The sequence below is a fragment of the Malania oleifera genome, chromosome 8, assembly GCF_029873635.1.
Source record: "Malania oleifera isolate guangnan ecotype guangnan chromosome 8, ASM2987363v1, whole genome shotgun sequence".
NCBI classification, from domain to species: Eukaryota; Viridiplantae; Streptophyta; class Magnoliopsida; order Santalales; family Ximeniaceae; genus Malania; species Malania oleifera.
In genome coordinates, this window is record NC_080424.1 from 108,978,456 (window position 1) to 108,997,582 (window position 19,127).

The window sequence follows — 19,127 nt, forward strand, 5'->3', positions numbered from 1 at the left end:
AAACTAACGAGTAATACGTAATCTAAATTCCAATTCAAACTCAAACAGAATAAACAAGTTGAGGCTCCAAGATAATGTAATCAACTTTTGTGATGTGAAGTTCAATAAACGATCTAAACATCATCCAGCAGAGTTAAATTATGATCTAAGCTTCATCCAGCAACGGCAGCATGGTTACTATGTACATAATAGATGTCCTGGGATTTCATGCCCACAGCTACGAGTAAGGCATCTTCACAAGTACAAAATATTTCAATGAGAAACATACATAACTTGTGTTCTACTAGTTAGGAACCGCAACACAACACATGATTTTTGGATCTTCGTGTTTTCTACGCTGGCCGTGCAAGAAACAAGTACTCCAATGCCTGCCCCCCACCCTGGGGATCAACAAAGATGTCTTCAGTAAATTCCTACATAAAGAGATTAAATCCGTCAAGCCAACATACAAGGATTTCTAGCAACTCAGTATCAGTCAATTAACAAGTGCTCAGCGATTTAAAACATGTCGGGAAATTTTCCAACACAGATTTTAAACAACACCAACAATTATCAGCAAAACTTATCTAACCACTCAATTCCAAGTCAAAGCTTCAAGTTATGCATCACATGATTATAGACAGCATCATGCTCATCTAGGGATGGTGGTAAAGAGCAAGAAGGAGAAAGCCAAAGAGGCCAAAGCAACCAAGTTTGTCCAAAGGAATGGGGGGACTCACCTCTTGCCGAACCCATGAAGATTGCTTCTTGGAATATCAGGGGTTTTAACAAACCCCTGAAGCAAAATGGGGTCATGGACCTCATTAAGAGAAATAAAATTGATGTTATGGGCATTATTGAAACAAAACTGACTTCAGAAAGTCTTGAAGAGGTAATGAGGAAGCAATTATTCAAACGGACGCAAGTCAATAATTTTATCCAGCACAGAGCTGGAAGAATTCCGGTGATTTGGGATCCCCTGAAAGTTTAGATTCAGGTTTTACAAAGTAATGCTCAGGTAATACACTGTAAGCTTAAAAGTTTAATCTCTTCGAAGTGTTTCTATGTGAGTTTTGTGTATGGCTTTCACTCTATTGTTGCAAGAAGAAGTTTGTGGCAGGATCTGTATCAATTCAGTGGGTCGTGTACAAGCCCCTGGCTTCTCTTGGGGGATTTCAACAATGTCTTTCCAGGAGATGAAAAGAAGAATGGCCTCCCAGTGAAACCTTATGAAACAAGAGATATGCTAAGCTGTTTTATGGAGTCTGGTCTGGTGGATATGCAATCCTCAGGGTGCTATTTAACATGGACAAGTGGGAAGGTCTGGAGTAAATTGGACAGAGCTCTTGTTAACTCAGTCTGGGCTCAGTCTGACTTCAGGGCCCATGCTCAATTCCTGATGCCAGGCCACCACTCAGAACATGCTCCCTGTATTATCAGCCTGCTTGGGATTGAAAAGGAAGGAAAAAAACCTTCTAAATACTTCAATATGTGGTCCCAGCATGAGAAATTTCAGGATTTAGTTAAGGTTGGAAGTTAGTTAAGGGCAGTTGCCAGTTCAGGTTGGTGAGAAAACCGAAAGAATTGAAAAAGTCCCAGAGATGTCTGAATTCAGTCCACTGCTCCCACATCTCTGAAAGAGCTAACAGAGCTTATCGCAGAACCTGCACAATCACCCAGGAAATGAGGCTTTACAAAGAGCAGTTTGCACTAAGGAAGAGGCTAGCAAGCTAGATACTACAAATAGGTCTTTCCTGGCTCAGATTGCAAAGAATGATCATCTAAAGAATTGTGATAGAAGTACCTCTTATTTCCACTCTTTGATGAAAAGGCACATGTAAAGGAACCATATTACAGCCATTACTAAAAACAATGGAGAGTCTACCACATCTCAATCCCAAGTTGCTGAAGACTTTCTGACTTTCTATAAATCTCTACTGGGTGAAGGGGAAATCTGTGAGTCAGTTAATCCTGCGGTTGTAGATAAAGGGAAAAAACTGAGTGATGTTCAGGCATTCCAGATGATGAAGGAGATTACGGATGAGGACATCAAGGAAGCCATGTTTAATATCGGGGAAGACAAGTCTCCTGGACCTGATGGGTTTTCTTCAGGTTTCTTTAAGAAGGCTTGGGGAGTTGTGGGGAAGGATGTTACTCTGGCAGTTAAAAAGTTCTTCAGGAAAGGGATCCTGCTAAAGCAGATCAACCACACTGCTATTGCAGTAATTCCTAAATCAAACCATGCTTCTAGCATTCAGGAGTTCAGACCTATTTCGTGTTGTAATGTGGTCTATAAAGTAATTTCAAAGATCCTGGTAAACAGAGTCAAGCCTTGCCTCGAGTCTCTTGTCAACCCAGCTCAGTCAGCTTTTGTTAAGCAAAGTATGATAGAGAACATCTACCTGGTTCAGGAATTGGTAAGGAAGTATGCGAGAAAAAGAATTTCCCCAAGATGCTTGCTCAAAATTGACTTGAGGAAAGCCTATGACTCTGTGTCTTAGACTTTCCTTAGACAAATGCTCACTCATTTAAATTTTCCAAGCATGATGGTTGACAGAATTATGCATTGTGTGGAGACCACATCATATTCAATTGCCCTAAATGGTGACTTCCATGGTTATTTCCAAGGCAAGAGGCAAGAGGCAAGAGGCAAGGGGACCCTCTCTCTCCTCTGCTGTTTGTCCTTTGTTTGGAGTGTCTGTCAATAATGCTGAAAGAGCTGGAGGATCATAAAGATTTTAACTTCCACCCTAAATGCAGTGAGCTGAAGATAACTCATCTAGCTTTCACAGATGACCTGATATCATTTGCGAGGGGTGATGTGCCTTCAATTAAATTGATTATGGAATGTTTAAGAAGGTTTTAAGATTGCTCTGGTCTGAAAGCTAACAACAAGAAGTCCAACCTTTATTCAGCTGGTATTAATGCGCAAAGTTTGGAGGAAATAAGAAGGGTGACTGGGTTTTCTGATGGGGAGTTTCCCTTCAGATATTTGGGAATTCCACTTGCCTCAACAAGATTAAATGCTATACATTATGCCCCTCGCCAACAAAATTGCAAATCTGTTTAGTGCTTGGCACAGAAATACACTCTCCTAGGCTGGCAGACTTGAGTTATTGAACTCTGTAATCCAAGGGGTGCAATGCTTTTGGCTGGCTATCTTTCCAATTCCAAAGGCTGTTTTAAACCACATCATAAAGCTATGCAGGGCCTTCATCTGGGGTGGTAGGAAGAAACCTTTGGTTGCTTGGAAGGAGGTTTGTCTTCCCAAAGAAGAAGGTGGGCTGGGTGTGTTTGATCTTAATTCCTGGAACAATACTCCCTTGTTGAATGCTCTTTGGAATATTCATGAGAAGAAAGACTCTCTCTGGTCGAAGTGGGTAAATCAGTTTTGTTTAAGGGGAGGGAATATCTGGGAAGCCGCCAGCAGACATGAAGACTCTCCATTACTTAAAAGATTAGTGGCTATCAAAAACCAGATTGTTTGTGATTGCAGGAATCAGTGTACTGCTGAAGGAAAATTCAGGCAGTGGCTACTGGAAGATAAGCTGAGTTGTTCAAAGATTTATGACCATTGGAGAGTCAAGGGCAGTAAGACTCCCTGGTATGCTGAAGTTTGGAAATCTGGAAGTTCACCAAAGCACATGTTTATTCTCTGGCTCAGTGTTAAAGGCAAGCTCCTTACAAATGACAAGTTAATGATGGAAGGCCTGGACAGAAGATGTTCGCTGTGCAGAACTGAAAATGAATCTCATGAGCACCTGTTTTTTAACTGTAAATGCATTGAACCAGTTTGGGCTTCCTTGAGAAATTGGCTTGGTATCACAAGAAAAATGTCTACTGTTAAGGCAGCAATGAAATGGCTTCATAAAGAGTTGAGAGGTACTGGTGTGCAGGCTGTGGCTAAAAAAATCTGCTTTGTTGCCACAGTATATTACATTTGGCATTTTAGAAACAAGAAACAATTTGAAGGGACAGTGACGCCTCCTGAAGCAATAATCAGAGTTATTCATCGACAAACATACAGAGTCATCTATAATAGATTTCCCCACCTTGCTGATTGGAGACATGAAAACTGAGTTTAATTGGTTTTCGTAGTTTTCTGAGTTTGTTTTGATTGGTCTGTTTCTGTTTGGCAGAAAGTAAAGTGCATTTCCTTTGTAATTCCTTTTTGTAAGTGCCTAACTGGCCTTGGGTATGCCCAGGTTTTTGTGTACTCATTTGTGGCTTTTGGGGTCTTTCTTAAATGTTGGAAAGGCCTTTTTTGTATATACACTTTTGATCAATACACTTACATTTTAGATCAAAAAAACAAAAGAGCAAGATGCTAGGAGTAAAGCATACTGAAACTTACCGAACAGGTCAAACGCCATTATGAGGGATCCTTTTAGAATGATCAAGACAACCACTGTGTGCCCTCTATTCCCGTTCACTGTCATAATCAGGCCCTCCCGCTTCTCTGACATCAACAGTGAAGCTGTATTCCTGATCACAGCCCAGATATGAATCACACATAAAATAGAGAGTATATGGCTTCTTCCCAGCTTCTGCAGGAGCAGCAAATTCAAGCTTGACCTTCGACTTCCTTTGCAGAGCAACCCTTTTGATGGCAAGCAATTGGTTACTTTTGGTATCCCCAACCACAAGCCACCATCCTTCTTCTTTGGCTTTGGGGTACCTAGGAGCATCAACAGGTCCAACCTCAGACCTCCCGACAAGATCCCGTTCAAGGGTGACCGAGAGGGTGATTAATTCCCCAGCCCTCACATTCTCACTCTTCAGCACATCATATGCCAAATCAATGTTCGGGAAACGGTTGCAAAACCGAGCAATATCAAGCAGCTGTGGATCCGACATCTGCAATAGCTCCCGCCTTTCATCATCCTCCATCTCCACCAAATCAAACACAGTCTCAATGCTTTTCCCAGGGTTTTCTTGGCATTTCTTAGCCAATTCCTTCGTGAAATGGGGAAGCTGTAAAAGCATTGAATCACGTTCCCACATGCCTTGTGTCACCATTTGGCTCAGCTCCATTGCAAGAAGAGCAAGGCTAAGCCACCCATTGCTGGAAATAACATCAACCATTGCTTGAAGCAATCGACTTGCAGAAAAAAGCACCTCTCGCTGGTCAGATGCTAGGTTTTGACCCAATGAATGGCGTGAGAAATGAGCCTGGAGTAGTGCATTGGCCTTTACATGTGGATCAGTGCATTTGGAACTCTCAAAGGAAAATCTCTGGTGATTAATCAACCGCCGTATTGACTCTTCCTCCCCAGGTCGAATTGGAAGAAGTGCATATTCTGATGCCGAAGCCAGAATCTCTAGAAGGCCCTTCATCCTTGTTTTGGAAGTCAAAGATGAACTAAATCGCTCTATAGTTGTATAGCTGATATAATAATACGATGCAATCATGCCAAGATTTAGAGGAGAGAGGTCCATGTCATCCTCAATAGTAACACACTTGCTGGCTTCCAAATCACTCAATGTGTTCTCTACAAGCTCTGATAGGTGATCAGAAAGATGCCTGTGACTGACCCCCTGAAGATTGTAGTAGTTTGGATTTTGAGTGAGCCGCCTGTACATAAATGTCCAGGTGAGATAATCCACAGCATCTTGCTTGTTTTCGATGACTCCAACAACAATTTCTGCATTCAAGTTATCGTGTAGGAAGTGTTGCAAATGGCTTTCAACTGGGAACGCTTCATACAAGAACTTCTTATAGTATTCTTTACGAGGTGCATGGCAGAGGATGACACATTTCCCAGAATTATCTAGTAAAGGCCGACTGGCATGACCCATCATCTGCAACAGATCAGTGACTGGGTAATCAGTGTGAGCATTCTCCCGACCATCATAATATTGTGTTCCCATTACAACCACCAAATGTGCTGACAAGGGCACCCCCCAGCACATTGAATTGCTCATCACACACACCTGTATCCACCCAGCTTCAAAAAGCTGTGTCACAACTTCTTGATCCATACTGTTTAACCCTTCGTGCAAATAGCCTACACCATGACTTAGTGTTGCAGCTAGTATTCGATCCTTTATCTTGCTAACAAATGGTTCCAGTTCCTCTGGAGACCTCGATAGAAATAGTGGCTTCTCTCCACTATCTGCATTAGAGTATGTCATCAGGTCCACAGCAGTAAGCCCAACATGCCTCCTTGTAGGAACAAACACTAGAGCAGGTTTTCCATTCTTGGCATGCTGCACAATTGCGGTGTATGTTGGCTTCGTCATTGCTTGCATTCTCGCTTCAAAATTAGCTATATCAACCCCTTGAATGTGTATTTCCAAAGGAACAGGGCGGACTCCTGGAGGAAAATTGAAAAGGCCATGAGAAGTAGCCCCGATCCACTCTCCAAGATCCTTGGCATTAGCAAGGGAAGTTGACAAAGCCACAATCCGAATCTTGTTATCACCCTGACTTGCAATATATCTCATTCTAGAGACTACCACCTCTAAGACAGGACCACCTTGACCCCCAATCAAGTGGAGTTCATCAACAATGAAAAGGCTGACCTGCTGAACATGCTTCCGCTGTTTCCAGCGGCGGGATAAAGCATCCCATTTCTCAGGGGTACTAATTATCACTTGACCTTTCTCAAGGAGTTTCAAGTCTGTAGCTGTTTCCCCCGTCAACTCAACCACACGCATACCAAGGCCCTTCCCAAACTTCCTCTCCCAATCACGATATCGTTCCTTTGCAAGGGCTTCAATAGGAGCAACATAAACAGCACGCATGACACTCTCAGGACCTTTTTGATGATTCCTCAATATTGCAAACTCAGCGCATATGGTCTTCCCACTACCTGTTGGCGCGGCAACTAAGACATTATCATCTGTGTTGTACAAGACAGTGAAAACCTGAGTTTGGACGGGATTGAAGTGCTTAAATTCTTGATAAAGCGCTTCATATGATGGATTTCTTAATGCAGTCACAGGCAGTGGTTGCAAATCCAATAACTCAGTTGGTGGAGGATACTTTTCAGGTAAAATAAGATGCCTGAAAGAAACAGGTAAAACAGACTGTGATCCAAGCCATCTATCAGAGACAACTCGAATAAAGTACTGGGGAGGCAGGGGTTCATAGATTGGCACAGTGAAATTCAGCGTATGGTCCTCATCAATATACTGTTTCTTTAGCAAAAAATATTCATGATAAAGAATATATTCCCCATCATTATCCTCCACAATAATCCAAAAAGGCTCTACAAAGCCATGCACCTTGTCCTCCCACTGAAAGTCTGGTGTTATTGTCAGTTCAACCCTCAGAACGGTGCGAGTAATTGGCTGAACATGGGCTGCAAGGTTCAGCTTTGGGAACTGGTGAATATATTTGTGCAGTGTTCTCCCCATCTTGGGGAATCGAATGAGCTCTCCTATTTCCTGCGAGGACAGGTCATAATATCTTTCCCAGGACAAATCTTTCTTCTCCATCTTTATCAAAATTTCATTAGGAATTCCATGGAATTGACGGAGCGGGGTCTGGACACTCCACATCCTTTTGGTAACCATTTTGCACAAGTTCAAAGCCTTTTCAGCTAACTGTGCCCACCCTCTTTTTAGGACAATCTCAAAAAGAGCTCGCATAAGACGTCCCGCACTCTACAAAAGGGGAGGGGAACACCCCCAAAAAAAAAAAAGGAACAAGTGAACAAATAGAAATATAAATATAAATACACACATGTGTTCATACGTTAAGCAACAAATACAAGTAAGAGAAAGGGAGGAAAACAAAATGTGACTTAACAAACCTGAGTTATAAACACCATGTCAGATGTCAGTGAAAGCCCTTCAAGCTTTAGCTGTGAAATATATGCTTGAAGCAGGACATTGATCTTGGCACTAGGCTCCTCCAAGCTTTCTTTGATGGGAATGGGAACACGATCCAAAAGTTTCGCTAGTTCCATCTTCTCATCTTGTCTCACAGTCACATACTTGAATTCTTCACTGAGAGAGAACAGCCGACAAAGTTCAATGTCACCCATTGTTGGCTTTAAATGCTCATTATATGTAGATATCGTCCCGTGAGTTATGTAATAAAAGCTGGCAATTCGACCCAAATCAGTAACCTGGAAATATCCACTTTTCCTGTCATATTTTACCAGGTTATTTCTGTCCAAGATGATTGCAGCAGAATGAATCTGCAGGAGGACATCAGAACATCAGTACACAGATATACAATGCATACAATCATAAGATTACTGTGAAATAAGCATATAGTGATACAAAAGAAAAATCATAGACTCATGAAATCGCATTGATGACAACTGAAAGGTAAAGATTACCATAACAAAAGGAGAACCATGACTGACAACAAACACTAAACAGAACCACCTGAAGATCCCATCCCATATGGGAATTGTAAAACAAAGCAAAGCATCCACAATCAGCCAAACATGCAATAGAATAGTTCTTATTATTTCTTTTTTAAGGAAAAAAAGTGCAGAATAACAGTTCTACCTCCTTTACTGTTACCTGTTCATAGTTCTCCTGGGATTGTTAAATCCTCAAACTGTAACTAGTCGCATATACTGAAGACATTAGAAATTATTACTGGTCATAATTTATCTAGCCAAATTACCACTCACTAGAAGCAAGCATAAAGGAAAAAAAGAAAAAAGTTTAGCTCTAATGCAAGAAATAATCTTCCTATTACTCCCAAGCATTAAACCACCCCCCTTAAGAATCTAAGCCTCAGTTCAATATGATGCACGCATATCCAACAGACCTAAACATACAGGTATCTATGATGTGTGTCATGATATAAATAGATAATTGCATAAATCATCCATGAAGTTAAGGTCAAGTTTGAAATTTTTTTTTCCAAAATTTTCCTTCATTTTGAAATAAAACAAAACATTAAATGGCACCAAGATCCAAACTTTACACACAGAGAGATAGAGGCAAGTAAGCATCTAAGATTAGGGTGAAATCAAATTAAAAATCATACAATGGATACATTATCCTAATCTGCCATTATCACCAAAGTATTCATGCAACATGATCAAATCAATACTGGCATTGTAATAACCCCAAAAAGGGATATAGAAGATTAGTGGAGTGATTCCAAAAATAATAATAATAATAATTAATTAATTAATTAATCGGATTTTTAAAAAATAAGAAAAAAAAATAAGAAAAAAATAATTAAAATTTATTTTTATTTTTATTTTTATTAAAAAAAATATATTATTATTAATATTAATTAAATATTTATTATTATATTTTATCCTAAATATTTTTTGTTGCCATCATTTCTATCAGAGCGGATCAGGGGTAGGAGCGGTATAAACGTATCTCCTGGGGTAAGCCAATTTTTCTTTTTTCATTAATTTCTTACAAATTATAAGTTCAATTGACGAACGGACACCACCATGAGAATCTAGAGATGATTCTCTACAAATCTAGTGGGATGAAATTCTCGTACAGTCGTCGTGGGCAAAACCCCAAATTTGGGGTAGGAGAGTTATTAAGAGAATTATTTTCAATTAATTAAGATTAATTTAAAAATGATAAAATGTTGAGCATCTGGAGTTAAAGTAGAATTTCTGAAATTTAAGGTCCAGGTGAGCACCGCAGATGTAATTTTGAGACCCACAGGCAAAATTTAAAAAATTAAGTGGGGCTGTTAAATGTTAGTTTAAATATTAATTTGAGGTATATGAAGCCCAGGAAAGGTTAGATGGGTATTGTTTTGGAGAAATAGATTAATTAATCTGAGAAAAATGCAAATTATAGGAATTGAATTTCAGGCGCCAAGGGCGTAGGATTTGGGGTTCTAGTGAGATTCTCAGTAAGTCAAGTAAGGGGAATAAATTATAATAATGTTTTTAGAATTACTATTTGAATTAATATGTGAAAATGAGCATATGATATTTTGTCTGAAAATTATTATTATATAAATATCAGATAAATTGTGTAGCATTTGAGCAATTTTAAATTGGAATATTTTGGAGTGTAAAATATAATGATGAGTAATTTCTAAAAAAAATATTGAAATGAGAATTATTGATGTGATTAGTGAAAAATAATGAAATATGATATTTATATGTGAGTAGAAATGTTTTGCCTGAAAGATGAGATTTTGTGAATTTCTGATATTTAAAAATAATGAAATGTGGTATTTATTTGTGAGTAGAAATTATTTGCATGAGAGATGAGTTTGTACAAATTATTGATATGAGTATTTTAGGAAAAAGTGAAAAATACGTGAAATATGATATATGTTATTACGAGATGATGAAATGTGCACAGAAAACAATGAGAATATTTATATTGAACTTAATTATGATATACTGGAATATGATTGATGAAATGTCAATACCGGATAATGATTGCAGGTATGTGATAGTAAACCCTGTCGGATGGTTATGATATTAAGCACGGTGCCGTTGCTAGTGGTGTTAGTACAACCACACAGACTCTTGGAGTGTGTGGCATGACAGTCGACTAAGCCATTGTGTAGGGTTGTGGGGCCCCCTGAGTCCGGATCAGAGTTATAGGTCGGCTAGTCGTACTACAGACGCGATATGTGATATGATACTTTGATCTAACCAAGTCGGCCAACCACAATTAAATCCAACCTTCGGGCCGCATAACCCTGACCATGGGGGAAGCATGGCGTGGATAGAAAAATCCTCAGGGTGGTCATGAGTTACAGACACGATGTTGATATTTGATACCAAGGATACGCATGAGTCGGAAAATAAAATGAAAATGGAAAGTGAAAGAATGATAAAATTGGCTAAAATGAGAAATGAAAGAAAGAATAGAAATTGAGAAATAAAGAATAATAAAATTGAGAAATAGAACCGTGTGAGTTAATAATATAAATAATTGTGGCGAAGTGAAACTTTCCACCTGAGGGCTTACTGAGTAAGGTGAGTGATTACGCGTCAAAACTGCGTAATTGGGCACTTTAATCCGGTCTTTACGGCTTATATTTTTAATTAAGTGTCCAAATTTGTCCAATATTTTAATAAAGTGCCGAAATTATCATTCTTGACTTTTATTGTGCAATTTACGAGTTTTTGATAATTCTTTTATCGCAGGAAAAGCCCCGGGAACCAAAACTGACACCTGTTCGTATTTCATGCATAACTTTTCCGTCCGAACTCCGATTGAGGCGATTCAAATTTCTGGAGAAAGAGGAAAGGATTATCTACAACTTTCGTGTTTTGAGTTTTGTGAGAAACTGGCTTCAGAAGGGTCAAATATTGCGGTGAACAGAGAGCAAAAATGTGACCCGGCCAAGCAAGCCGGGTTGGGTCAAGTTGTCGAGTCGGGTTGGCTAAACCGGGTCTAGGGCTTCCCCCAATATCTTTTAAATTCTTCTTCTTCTCTTGATTCTTCCCAGACAGCTCTGCGGGCTGCTCTCCATCTGCTTCTTCTTCTTCTTCTCCTACTTCAGTTTTCTTTTATTCTTGCCTCTCTTCTCTTCTCTGCCCTCTATTCTCTTCTATCCTTCCCCTTAGGTCTCTGTTCAAACCACCAGAACAGCCCGCACACAGCCAAACCAGCAGCCATCTGCTGTTCCACCCCAACCCACTGCACCAACCACAGCTGTAACCTGACCACTTCCAGCAACCATCTTCCGAAGCTCCAGCGTGCAGAACAGCCACCACTCGAGCCAGTGGGCATCCTCCAACCACCCATCAAAGCAGCCTGCAACAGCTCCAGATCAACCTCCTCTGTTACAGCCACCTGCTGGAACCCGAGCAGCACCAGAAGCTCCGGCTTCCCCAAACACAACCAGTAAGGCCACGACTCTGTTTCTCCTCCTTCTCTATCTCTCTCTCTCTCTTTGCTTTTCTTTTATTTCTTCTTTTATTATTAAGTTGGTTATGATTATTGTTTTTATTTATTGAAGTTAGTAAGCGTCCTAATAGGTATCAGATGTGACCATATCTAACTGCATAACATGTTAGGGTAGAGAGAAGCTATCTGTATGGACGGGTAACCTTCCCTATTCTCAAGAACTTCATGGTAAATGTGTGTTGGAAATTATTGAATTTAAGAAATGGTTTTAAAGCTTATAAAAGTTTGTGTTGTATATCTATATGATTATAAGAATGTGTATATCAATGTATTTTCTTAGAGGAAACGATGGTTTGAAAAGTAAAGTGCATTATAACTGAACTCATATAGCCAAACACTGTAAATAATTTATTCCTTCTTACTGAGATGTGTCTCACCCAAATTATCTAAATTTTTCAGGAAACAGTGATAGATCGGGTGATAGAACTCCGTGATCATAGGGAGCTAGAACCCTGATATACAGGGTGAGTTTGGACTAGGCAAGTGTGATTCCCTAGGGTTGTATTATTTTTGGATATGAAATAGTATTGTGTATTTATGTATGTTGATACTCTGGGTATTGTATTCTGAGTGATATGTATATACTATCTTCTGCTGTTAGGTTGTATAATAAAATAACTTTTTACCCGGTACCCAATGCGGATCGGATCGTATGAATGATAGTAGGGTTGTTGACGTGGCCGATTTGTGGATATGGTCGATGACATGTAAATTATTTATTTATTATTGAAAAAAAAATCTGTACGAAAATCGGGACGTCACAGGCATATCTTACTAAATACTGCAGAGTTGCCATGGTTAAAGGACACCACAGTACGATGACACAAAATGCCCACAATTTAGTTTAGGAAAGCCTCTGTAATTTTTTTCAAAATGACTAAGCCCCTACAACCATAATATTAATATAATTCTAAAACTGAAAATGCATCAATTCAACCCCATCCCGGTTATTTTTTTTAAAAAAAGTGCCATTTCACCTACTAAGGAAATTTTTATGATCAGAAGTCAAAATCCATGCTACTAAATTATGAAGAGCACCCAACAAATTGTCATGGTTTGGTAAATATATAGCAATAATGATCACAGATCCAATAGATTTGTGAAAAAACAAAAAAACATCTTATATGCCACTGGTGTTTCAACTTATCTTCGGAAGAGGAGGAGAAGAATGAAATATCAAAGATGGGGTTAGAGGGAAACAAAACAATGTGATGTAGAACAAGAAGCTGCACAATGGATGGCCCTTGTTGGTGGCTGATTAATAATTGGATTAAGAAATTATAAGATTTCAGCACATGTTGGAGGCGGATCCAATGTAGGATCGATGACATATGTATAAAGCTAAGAAGAATTTTTTGAATTTGAAGAAAAAAAATAATCAGGAATAATTAATTAGGGCAATGTTTTGTGGGGGTTTGTTTTTAATACATGCGTCTTAGAAGTTTGGTAAAAAAATTAAGGGTTCTCCGTGCTTTTATATATTTCAGTTTTTCTCTATATATCGGTGGGTTGCATTGTTGTAGGGTTATGTGAATTTCATTTGTGAAGTCAACATGTGTTCCCCTTTGTATCTCTTCCTTCCTTCCTTCTTCCTTCTTCCTTCTTCCTTCTTCCTTCTCTTCTCTCTATCTACCTTTCTTTCCTCTTCATTGTAAATTTTATCATGGGTTCCATATACAACTTTCACTTTGCCATTGTCAATTGCTTCTTACTAATATTGGAATTGAAGGGGGGGGGGGGGGGAAACATAACTAAACCTTAGGAATCAAATGAAGACTGACTTCATAGAAATTCAATCATTTTTAAGACAATGACTATCTGTGTGTGTGAATGCACGTGGGCATGAGAGAGAGAGGGGGAGAGCATATATAAAAAAAAAAAACAGTATTGCTTCAGCAACATCTGGTTCGAGTTAAACCACACTTCAGGTGCAATTTACTGTATGGAATGAACAACATGCAGACATGCCGCTGCTGACAATGGCATTATGTGGCCAGTCTGCTGGTGGGGTCGATGCATGGCTGCAGGTGGTGGGTTATGAGATAAATGACGAATGAAGATGTAGCAGTGAGAGTAGGGGGTTGGTTTGAGTATTGGAAAAAAATGAAAAAGGAAAGAAACAAGGGCCTTCTGTTTGATGTTACGGAAGATGGGCAGAGTTTTTCTAGAAGAAAAAAATTTTGGGCTTGCAAATAAAGTAGAGGGCCTGGGTCACTCTTTTTCTGAAAAAAACAACAATGACCACCTGGCCTTAATTGCTACCGGCTGAGGTCAGCTGCATGAATCTTTTTTTCCGCCAATTTACATGATCTTGGACAATATCCTCTATAATTTGAAGGTTATTAAATCCTTACTATCTCACTCCAAGTTATTTTAGGTCTACCCTACTCCTACCACTATCAGTAACTAGCTCACTCCTCCTACTTAGTGCAATACCTGACCTCCATTGCTAGTTCCCAAACCATCTCATCTGCCACTCGTGATCTTATCTCACAGGTGATATGCCTAATTTACCACCAACATGTTCATTCCTTAATTTACCTTTTAACATTGTACTACTCAACCACCTTAGCATTTTCTCATTGCGGCAACATTTGCTTTTTGGATATGTTGTTACAAGTTTTGCTTTTAAAAGCAAAGGCTGAATCATTTAACAATCTACGATTCACATGCTAGGCATTTCTTTCTGGTTTTGGTAAAAGAAGGATGCATATGCTTCATGTTTGTGTGTGGTTTTTGCAATTCTGTGGGGTTTATGCACTGAACAAAATGCATATTTATGGGGGAAAATCTGAACTTATCTCTTATGGGAAACAACCCATTATTTGGGCATGTTCTGGTGTGCTTCTGCTAGCCGTTTTAAAGGGGTGAGGTTCTATGATATCCAAAAGGATTGGTGAGCTCTGCTAGTCTGATCATTGGATTTTGTATTCTTGTTTTATTTTTATTTTCTGTTTTTCCTTTCTTTTGTTGTGGAGGATTTCCGGTCCTTATTTTTCTTATTCTATAAATTATCTTCTTTTACTATCAAAAGAAGTAAGGGCTAAATCATTTAACAATCCAGGCATTCCTTTTTTACGGGTGAGCCATAACTTTTAAGACTAATGCATTCTAGCCACTGTTTGCGATAATGCGTACAATGATCAAAACAAAACAATATTTTTCATGGCCACATACAAACAATACTTAAATTCTACTGAAAGCCAGGTACAATTTTACATAATAATCAATATGGGAAACATATTGCTTGTTTGTTAGCGTATACATTGTTGATAATGAAACTAAAGTTTTCTTGACCTCATATTTTTGCTCTTCTTGCTTACTGGATTATGCAGTTGCCTTAGCATTTAATTGCAAAATTTCCACCTATTGATGAGGAAACTATATATTTTATAATACATAATTAGGACTTCAGCACATCAATGAGAGAGAGAGAGAGAGCGAGAGAGAGAGAGAGAGAGAACAAAAGATGACCTAAAAGTAAATATCAACTAAAGCAACAGAGATAGAGAATACAGGAAAAAATTATGATGCTTAACTATAGATCTACAAGAAAAAATAAAAATAAATAAGCTGGAGGATGTCGATGTCTTACCAAATCTGCTCTCCTCTCCTCCAAAGTAATATCTCTCGTCAGAACATCAGGTGCTAGACCATAGAGAGTAGGATTCCTCAGCATGCGAACATACAAATATGTATACCCAATCCAGTTGCAGGCTTCCCTAGCATTTTGAACAGTTCCAAGAACAATTTCTGCATTAAGTTGATCTGCCAGTTTGGACACAAATTGGCTTTCAATTGGAAGCTGCTGATTCATCAAAGAAAGGTAATACTGCAATTCACTATGACCCGTGATTATTATTCCTTCTCCGTAAGAATCATACTGAGGTCTTCCAGCTCGACCAAGCATCTGCATGACATCCAAAGGGCTCAGTTCAGTCCATGCTCCTTTTTCTGGGTTGTAAATCTGGGTCCCTTTGATTATGACGGTGTGAGCAGGCAAATTGACACCCCAAGCAAGAGTTGCTGTGGAAACCAACACTTGAACATGCCCATCACCAAAAAGCTCCTCGACAAGTTGTCGGTCAGCCCTCGCCATTCCAGCATGATGAATTGCAAAACCATAAGGCAACAAGTCTTTAAGATCATTGCTCCGGATCAATTCTGTTTGGCTGTGGAGAATCTCACGACTAACACTATCCTCTTTCAAGAATCTTCCAAGAGTGTCATTTGCAAGGGCAGTATCCCGAATTGCACGAGCTGTTTTGGCTGTTTCTTTCCTGGAGTGGACAAAAATTAGAACTTGATGCTTTCCTGCCACAGCCATTACCTTCTCATAACAGACATCATTCATCAGTTGGAATCTTTGTAATGGCTTCTTTACTGTAATCCCAATATACTGCTGAGCAAGAGGGCATGGTCTGTAACTATTGTCAAAATGGAACAATCCTTTCCCTAGATCAACACGAAGAAACAATGCCACATCTTCGTAGTTAGGTAGTGTAGCAGATAATCCAATCAATCGAATATGCTCTTTTGTGGTTTCAATTTGCCTAACAGTTCTAGCAACTATACTTTCCAGCACAGGTCCTCTGTTGTCATGAAGAAGATGAATTTCATCAATAATTAAAAGTTTAACTAGCTGTGTGTAGGTGCGATCTCCAGATTTTCTTGTTATGATATCCCACTTCTCAGGAGTTGTCACAATAATCTGAGTTTCATCAATTTGTTGCCGCGTCAAAGACTGGTCTCCACTTAGCTCTTTAACTTTGACACCATAATGCTGCAGGCGATTAGACAAATTACCAACCACTTCTGCAACAAGAGCTTTCATTGGTGCGACATAGACTATCTTATAATTGCTGTGGTTGAACGAACCCTCAGCATCTCTGTGCAATGCAATCTGCTGGAGTATAGCAAGCATTGCAACATTAGTTTTTCCTGCACCAGTCGGTGCGCACAAAAGAATATTCTCTGCTGTAAAAAGAGCAGTTTCATAAACTTTGCTCTGCACCCTATTCAGCTGTGTCATCCCACTGAAAGCCGGTTGAGCCCAATCTGGCATAGAAGAAATCTTTACAAGCTCTTCTCCTGGCCCAATGGGTTTTGGCTTCAAGGCCGGCACATGAACTTCTTCATATCCCTTGCTATGATTTTTATATGACCCCAATGGAAGCTCACATTTTTTGTTTGCCATCAAAAGACCACCTTGGTGGAAGGCAATGCTGTCAAGATCAAGCAACTGGCGCTGCCCCTTCAACCAACCACCATCTGCATCTCTATCAATGAGTCCCCTCCTATCCCTCTCCCCATCTCCACCGCTCTCATCCTTCAGCCGACGAGCCTCTTCTCTTATACTCTTCTCTAAGTTCTTTTGCCTCTCTTTAGCAGTTGCTCTAGTGGCATGCAACTGCTCCAGAATTGCAGCAAGGTCTGGGCCCAACCCCATCATTTCTTCCTCAATCTTCTTCCTTTCATCTTGATCTTCAGCCCTTGCCAAACGGGTGCACCACACAATCTTCAAACGGTTACGCAAGAGAAACTTAATGAGGCTAAACTTTTCAAACTGAAGATGCACCAACAGTTTGGTTTCAACTTCTCTGTCATCACCTTCAGCAAGTATTTTCAACACCTCTTCCGCAAGTTTCTGGCACTGTTGAGGATCGATCTGTTGTTCATAAGCTTGGGAGATCTTTCTTTGAAGCCAATAAGCATCGATGTCCTGAACATTTAGTGTCATGCCTTCATTTGCTTCCTGCATATCATCTTCATCAATTCCACCACCCATCTGCATGGCCCCAGTCCCATTCGGTTCAGCAACATCATCATCATCCTCTTCGTCCTCCTGTACCATGTCAAGATCACTCTCGTCTTCTTCCTCATCATTCTCCTCAAACTCAACTGCAACACCAACGTCATCGTCAAGAGCATCATCAGCATTAGTTCCACCAGCCCCAGCAGCGTCGGCCCCATCCTGGTAATCTGTAATAAGCCTTCCGATTGAAACCAGCTGGTCAAAAACAAGGTTTGGTATTGGGTTCAATAATTTCTCAATCTCCTTCTTCTTATCAGGGTTCTTAAAATTATCATTCTTAAGAACAGCCAATATTTCATCCGCTGCACCGCTGACTATATTCAGGGGCTGACCGCCCAACTGCTGCTGAATAACACTAAGCATTGCTTCATAAGCTGCCCTCGTTTCCTTAGTCTTAGGCTGGTAAACTCCATCCTCAGTGGCAGTGAGGACGCTTTCTTCTTGCAGACGTCGTCTCTTGCTCTGCCGACCCGGCACAGGTTCCACGAGGGGGTCCCGCTCTTTCTTCTTCTTCGATTTCTTAAGCTTCTCATCCAACTCCGGAGGTCTTCCCCTGTAAGCCCGATCACCAAAGCTTTTAGGGTCTATCTTGCCGTAAAGGGACTCAGGCTCGCCGGTGGGCTCGTGAGTGTCACGTGGTCTAGAGTCGGTGGTCAGAACCAAACTGGAGTTGGCTCGGTACTCGTACTGCTTGAACCGCGCATGCGCCTCCGCGCCACCTCCCAGATGCGCCATATTTAAGTCTAAACGGCAGTAAGAAAACCCTAAATCAAGACAATCTAGGGTTTAGCAAACCGCAGCCCTAAAATGCAAAAATTATATTACAAACCCTACTTAAGCTGGACAAAACGTCTATGATGTAGATGAACAGAACCCAAAATGATCCAACTCTTTCGCAAAACCCAAGCTAAACCCAAAATGATCCAACTCTGTTACACTGTAACAACGAGCGACTCGAGCGAGAGAGCGATGGGCGAACAACGAACTGGCGAAGGTACGGCAACACCGCAAGGCGAGGGTTGTCACAGACTCGCAAGGCTCCACGAGCGAGCGATGGGCGACAATCGACGACGGCGACGAAAAATGAAAGTATGAAACCTTAAACGAAAGTGAACGGGAACTGGGAAGGGAGAACGCAGAGAATTGAGAAAGATCAAAAGATTCAGATGAGTGAGGCGTGGTCACGTGAGTGCTGTGTGCTGTCTGTGGCCTGTGCTGATAATCTGGGCCCGGGGGTGTGGGCTGTGTGGCCGCGTGCGCATGGGCACCGGGCAGTTGGCAGTGAATCGGACGTGGGTAAGTGGGGTGGGGGGCTGTTGGGCTTTATGCGTTAATCATTAATGGGCTTTTGAGTTGGTTTGCGGATATCCGCCGAATAAACGCGACCCGATCTGTTATGGAGCAGATATAAAATGGAAGACCATTTTTAACTCATTTAACAAACGGTTTTATTATAATCAGTTAAAGCGGATCGAATTCAGTTTGAATTAGCGAATTTTTATCTATT

At 40.2% G+C, this 19,127-nt stretch overlaps 1 protein-coding gene across 2 annotated transcripts; it reads right to left on the reverse strand.

Moving 5' to 3' along the window:
• Positions 1–72: 72 nt before the first annotated feature.
• LOC131162976 (DExH-box ATP-dependent RNA helicase DExH12) lies at positions 73–18,895 on the reverse strand. 2 transcript variants are annotated; one of them, XR_009138888.1, is made up of 4 exons: positions 15,401–18,895; positions 7,740–8,129; positions 4,334–7,590; positions 73–413 (listed from the first exon to the last, which is right to left on the reverse strand). XR_009138888.1 is itself a non-coding variant. In XM_058119627.1 (3 exons), exons 1-3 carry the CDS (start codon positions 18,353–18,355, stop codon positions 4,399–4,401), a joined length of 6,537 nt encoding a protein of 2,178 aa, XP_057975610.1. In that variant the 5' UTR covers positions 18,356–18,895; the 3' UTR covers positions 4,158–4,398. The 2 variants fall into 2 exon arrangements, 1 of the variants encoding a protein (XP_057975610.1); XM_058119627.1 differs by lacking the exon at positions 73–413 and having other exon boundaries at positions 4,158–7,590.
• Positions 18,896–19,127: the final 232 nt, after the last annotated feature.

Bases quoted from the DNA above. Each gene is read 5' to 3' on its own strand.
- LOC131162976 (XM_058119627.1), bottom strand. From the start codon at position 18,355: ATGGCGCATCTGGGAGGTGGCGCGGAGGCGCATGCGCGGTTCAAGCAG. The intron at 8,130-15,400 runs GTAAGACATCGA...GTCCTCCTGCAG, and splicing joins AGGAGAGGAGAGCAGATTTG to ATTCATTCTGCTGCAATCAT. The intron at 7,591-7,739 runs GTTTGTTAAGTC...CCCCTTTTGTAG, and splicing joins ACATGGTGTTTATAACTCAG to AGTGCGGGACGTCTTATGCG.